This window comes from Triticum aestivum, chromosome 1B, assembly GCF_018294505.1.
Source record: "Triticum aestivum cultivar Chinese Spring chromosome 1B, IWGSC CS RefSeq v2.1, whole genome shotgun sequence".
NCBI lineage: Eukaryota > Viridiplantae > Streptophyta > Magnoliopsida > Poales > Poaceae > Triticum > Triticum aestivum.
In genome coordinates, this window is record NC_057795.1 from 107,511,862 (window position 1) to 107,517,270 (window position 5,409).

The following is a 5,409-nucleotide window of genomic DNA, read 5'->3' on the forward strand; positions in this document are numbered from 1 at the left end:
ATGGGTATGAGACCCACAATATGAGTTGTTCACAGTGGTAACCTATTCTTTGTGATCGGAGATCCCGTGAATTAGATGTGGAAGACAAGCTGTTGGTCAACTGAGAGGAGAGTATCCCTACTATTCACAATACCACTCCATGAAGATGCAATACTCTCCTAATCTGCATGGCAGGTTGATGTATATCTTAATGTGTTCTAAGTGGCTTATTTAAGCAGAGATGTTATCCTGCAGAACATCTTTTGAAGAACACACCTATATGAGTCTGATTGTCAAACGTCGCAATCTATGAGAGTAGGGTTCTCTCTAGTAAACTCATGAAAGGTCACGGAGTATGACGCATAAGCTCCACCCGCGGGGAAGACCCACGGTAGCCACGTATCGGTCAAGGCTTTATGTGAAGCTAGATTCGCAGAAAACTTGCAGTTCAAGGCCCAGTTCACTGTTCAAGTTGCTTACTAGTGTAGCATAGAGTTCTAGGTGGAAGTTCAACTTAACAGTCTCCACTGTAGTACCGGTATATAAAACAGTGTTTTGGAACCAAAGGCAAATTTCTGTGTGCCTCTGGGATCTGGTGGGGGATTGCTGGAATTTAGTCTATTTTGGGCAGCCCAATAACTATTTCAGAAGTTCCTAATAAATCCTAGAGGCCCACTTAGCCCATTTGTGCAAGGCAAGGGATACTACTAAAAGTTTAGTCCCACATTGCTAGTTTAGTGGGAGTTGGACCTCCTTATAAGGGGGGTTCTTTCCCCACTTGTATGAGCATGAGAACAAGAGGGACATCCACGCGCGCTCCTCCTCTGCCGCCCGCCTTGCCACGCCACGCCTCGCCTCGTCACGACGCGCCACGGGTTGCGGGAATGAGCTGAGCCGATGTCTAAATTTTTGCCACGCACTACGGGTATACGAAAGGTCACTCGGGAGATGGAAAGTTTTTGCTGTAGTGGAGATTAAATGCGAACGTTGCACCCTTCGGCTGTTGTCTGTTCATTTCATCTCCCTCGATCCCTTCAGCTCCCGGCGCTGCCCTCTCGCCTCCTTCTCTTGCGCCTATAAAAGGGAGGTCGCTCCTCTCAGCAAGATGCACCAGAACTACTTCTTCCTCTCGCCACCGGTTCTTGAGCACTGCACTGCTGCTACGATCTTCTCCATCCCGGCTTGCGGCGTGCACCGCAGGTCGGGACAATAGGCCTCCGAAACCGCACTCTTTGAGTCCTGTACGGGAGAAGGGTGATATGGTTTTTGGGGAGCGCTCTGCGCGACTACTGGCTGACTCATCACGGACGATCCGGTCGCCGACGACTACTTCCCCGACGACGACTTCTTCCCCGACGTCCACGACCTCCTCGATGACATGGCAGGCGAGGACACCGACCCCAAGTCCAGCGCTTTTGCTGCTGCTGTGCCGTACGTGTTCTTCTCCTTTCTATTAGAAGTCCTGCTACAGTTCTTGGCTCTAATTTCTGTCCTACGTATGTTAGGTTCTATGTCGTATAAGCAACTTCATCTAGTGACTGTTCTAGATGTGTTTACCTCAAGTTCATATATGCAGACGATGTTTACCTTCTCTCTGTCAGATTGCATGACTTGCTTTATATTTGCTATTTTAGTCATGTTTTATCTACTATTTCTGTTAATAAAATCATTCGGTAAATTTCTCATATTTCCAACAAAATCAATGCATCCAGAACACATATATGCTAGCAGAAAAAATTGCAGATTGTCATAACCTTGATCTCATATGAAGTAACATTAGTAGAAAACGAATAAAATCTTAAATGGCTTGTACATTAGGAGAAGGCAAATAGATATGCCGTGTCCAACTGTCCAGAAGAACGAACATGGTCATCAGGGGAAAAGAAGAAATATACAACACTGGTTCGCTGTTTCCTAATCAAACATATGGTTGGCTTATCTGGATAATCCAAATTGGTGTTGCTTGCCAGTAAAATTCGGGGCCGGGATACTCTGCATAAATGTGATCGATCTTGTGCCTCATTTGCACAAAAGGGTAAGAAAATCATTTAAAGCACAAATCCTAGTAACCTATGGGTTATAACAATTAACCCATAGTAAAGAAAATACGTAGACGCATTATCAACGGCTGCAACCAGAACTAAACGATCATCTTTATCTTTACCAAATAATAAAGAGAATTAGGTTTTTGTCGTCCGTCATTGTCATGTTTTCAAAAAAGCCCCTATTGTTTGTTGAATTCAACTCGCAGTCCTTTATCAAGTGAGTTCCTAAAAAACGTTTCATTGTTGCAAAAGAGCCCCTGCATTAGTTAAAATTTAGCCCGCAGTCTGCAGTCAGCCCTTATATTCCTTATCCATTCCAAGACTCCACCGACGGCCACTCGCCGCCGCTTGGCGCCGGCGTGCACGACGCCGCTCCGACGACCCCTCGCCACCCGGCGTCACCGGCAGCCACCAGCAGGCCGCTGTCCCGTTTCCTCTCATCCTCCTGCTCACGCCTGCGTCCCACCATCGTCAGCGAGGATCACCTCCAGCCTCCCCTTCCTCTGCTCCTCCTCCTCACCTCGCAGTCGAGCGCCGCTCCTGCAGCACCTCCATCGTCCGCCTCTGTTTGCCGGTGCCCCATCGCATGTACCTTCATCCCACCGCCACCTCCTGCCCTGCGTCGCCTGCCACACACCGCATCGACCAGGACCGCGTCCCTTCCCAAACGGCCGCGATGATGGAGGGCGCCGGCGCGCCGCCCAGCTCCTGACCGACGGATTCGCCGGCTCCCTGCTCCTCGGGGAAGAGAGGAACAAAGGCGAAGGAGAAGGGGCACAAGGTGAGGGAGGCGGTCGCCGGCGATGGCAGCTCCGGTGAGCCGCAGGCAGGCAGAGAGACGAGCTCCTCTTGAGGCGGCCGGGCTCGGTGCGGGCTGGTTCATCCGGATTGAGCCCTTCCTGCCCGGGCGTCTCCATCGCCATGGACGGCCTGCACAGCCCCGACGCCTGCTTCTCTCTTGGGAGGGCCATGTCGCCTCAGGTCGGGCCCCCCATCGGCCCGCCGGACGTAGGCAGGTAAGGACGGACGGCGGCTGAGATTGGGCCTCGCCTTCTTCTTCTCTGGTAAAGAAAGAATTGGTTCTTTGGTGCGTTTTGCTGGGTGGGCGGCCTCGCTGAATTGGTTGCCTCTGTTTTTTTCATTTGTCATCGAATGTCCACCGACAGAGACCAGCACCCTCTGGATCGCCAAGCTCTGTTCAGACCAAAAGATAAGCGCGGATAAGTACAATTCACCATAATCTACAAGTGTATATCATCGATCAGTATATGTTTGTCATTGCCAAGTAGATATACTGCTGCAGATTGCCCAATGGATAAAGCAATAGAGCAGTGCTACACACACGATGATGTGCGCACGATTCATGCACGACAACAGATCCCTGTCCGTCCATGCATGTAGCAGAGTCCAGCAGACCGTTTGATCCCGCATCGTTCATCTGTCGTGCATACTGTTGTCGTCTGCGCAGCAGTTCCGTTATTGATGGCCTAGCCACTAAACAGTGAATGAAGGAGTCAGAGGTAGCTTGAAGTGCAAATGCTTCACCGGCTCTGATAAAACTCATGTCTGCACATGGAGCAGTACAAGCTAGCTACGACGCTGGATCGATTTCATCCACTGGCTGTGGACGAATGTACATGAATGCTCAAGGAGCGCTGACCTCGGCGTCGAAAACTCGGGGCTCAGACGACAACGCCGATCCGAAGCCCCGGCGGCAGATCCACGCGGCCCCTTCAAGCAGCCGCCGGCCACCGCTGCCGCGCCTCCGCCACAGCCCCAGCCTGCCCCCCCCCCGCCGCGCAGCCCCGGCCACCTGGAGCCCATACGCAGCCGCCCCGCAAGTGGCCGACGAAAGCTTGGAGGATTGTAGAGAGGAGGGAAGAGAGAAGGGGAACGCGGCGCCGTGGACTGGAGCACGGTCGCGTGGGTGTGTGTGTGGCTGGAGCAGGGAGAAGAGGCGAAGTGGATAAGGCACGCAGTGGGAGATAGCTCTCGGTGTGGATTGCTTTTTTAGTTGGCTGCACCGACCAGAAGCTCCTAGATGTTGCTATACGTGCCAGCACCGAATGCATTTTATTTTTCTTCTAAATGAGCACCAATATAATAATTGGTAATAATTGGTTACTGTTGTTTGTTGACACTGTTATAGTTTAATTTTTATGCCTACCACATCTTATGAATACATCATGTGATATACAATAATTAAAAATGAGTAAAATATTTGAATAAATAGTTCTTAAGGAAGAAGATATTTGGAGCTCACCGGGACTTGGCAATTAAGATATTCCCCAACTCTGGATGTTACCGACATCGTTGGTGAGATAAGAAGGAGAGAGAGGGTTGGATGAAGAGTGATCACGATGCATCTTGAAGTTTACCTTTTTTTTCTAGACAATCCAATTGAAATTTACATGTGATGGGTAACACAGAAAAGCTTGCTTTTTTATGGTGATGTTGGCCAAGTTCAAATAATGCAAAAGAAAAGGAACAAAATATAATCTTGCAAAACAAATAACCAACATTATCTCTTTGCTTTCGAATATTAACAAAAAATTTGTATAAACAATCCCAATTCAATGCACCATTACTCTTTCGCCCAACAAAATCTTTTGAAAATTCTACAAAAACTTTTGAATTAGTTATTAAACCCTCGAATAGTATACAACAATCCCATCATCTGTATATCCGGCTAGAAACAAATACAACATTCCTCTTCCAGCTGATGACAGTGCTAAGCTGAAGGAGGCGCCATCCAAGGACATCCCTACGACTTTCTCAACTTTATACTACATAGTATGGGCATCGAGTGTGTTTTTTTTTAAATCGCGTACCTTTTCTTGTTTTAAAAAAAACATGTTTTTAAATATATATATATGTTTAAAAAAGATCTTAGAATCCCCCAAAAATGTTTTAATTAAAATTATATTTAAAAATTCTCGTTCAGAAAAACATGTGTAAAGAATGTTCATTTTCAAAACATGTTTCAGTTCTGCTAAAAGATTAAAAATTCAAATTGTTTAATTATTTTAAAATAATAAAATGTTTGTGTTTTCCCAAAAATAAAATATAGAACCGATTACTAGACTATTCCATGCACCCCTACCCTTCCATCAAATGAAGGATGTTAGGGTGGCTTCTTTGCGTCCATACTTCATACTTCAAAAAATGAACAGTATAAACTTATTACTTATGTTTATCAGAACTGTATATAAGAAATGGCGCGTACTATCACACGGAGCAGGTTTTACGATATTTTTCTCCCGTTGCAACGCACGGACCCTTTTTGCTAGTTACATTTAAAGGGTCGAGGTCATACTATTTTTGAAAGTTCAGTGCCCAAGTCCACAATGCAAAGACATAGAGGATTTACTTCAGTTTGTAGCAG

The 5,409-nt window shown here is 47.1% G+C and overlaps 1 protein-coding gene across 1 annotated transcript; it reads right to left on the reverse strand.

The window, feature by feature from the left end:
- Positions 1-1,723: 1,723 nt before the first annotated feature.
- LOC123077559 (uncharacterized) lies at positions 1,724-4,335 on the reverse strand. Its single transcript, XM_044499849.1, has 3 exons — positions 4,330-4,335; positions 3,685-4,071; positions 1,724-3,218 (listed from the first exon to the last, which is right to left on the reverse strand). The coding sequence occupies exons 1-3, from the start codon at positions 4,333-4,335 to the stop codon at positions 2,904-2,906; spliced, it is 708 nt and encodes a 235-aa protein (XP_044355784.1). The 3' UTR covers positions 1,724-2,903.
- Between the last annotated feature and the right edge of the window lie 1,074 nt (positions 4,336-5,409).

Excerpts from the sequence above, each read along its gene's own strand:
- LOC123077559 (XM_044499849.1), bottom strand. Across the intron at positions 3,219-3,684 it reads CCCGAGTTTTCGACGCCGAG|AGCTTGGCGATCCAGAGGGT; the intron begins GTCAGCGCTCCT and ends TGGTCTGAACAG.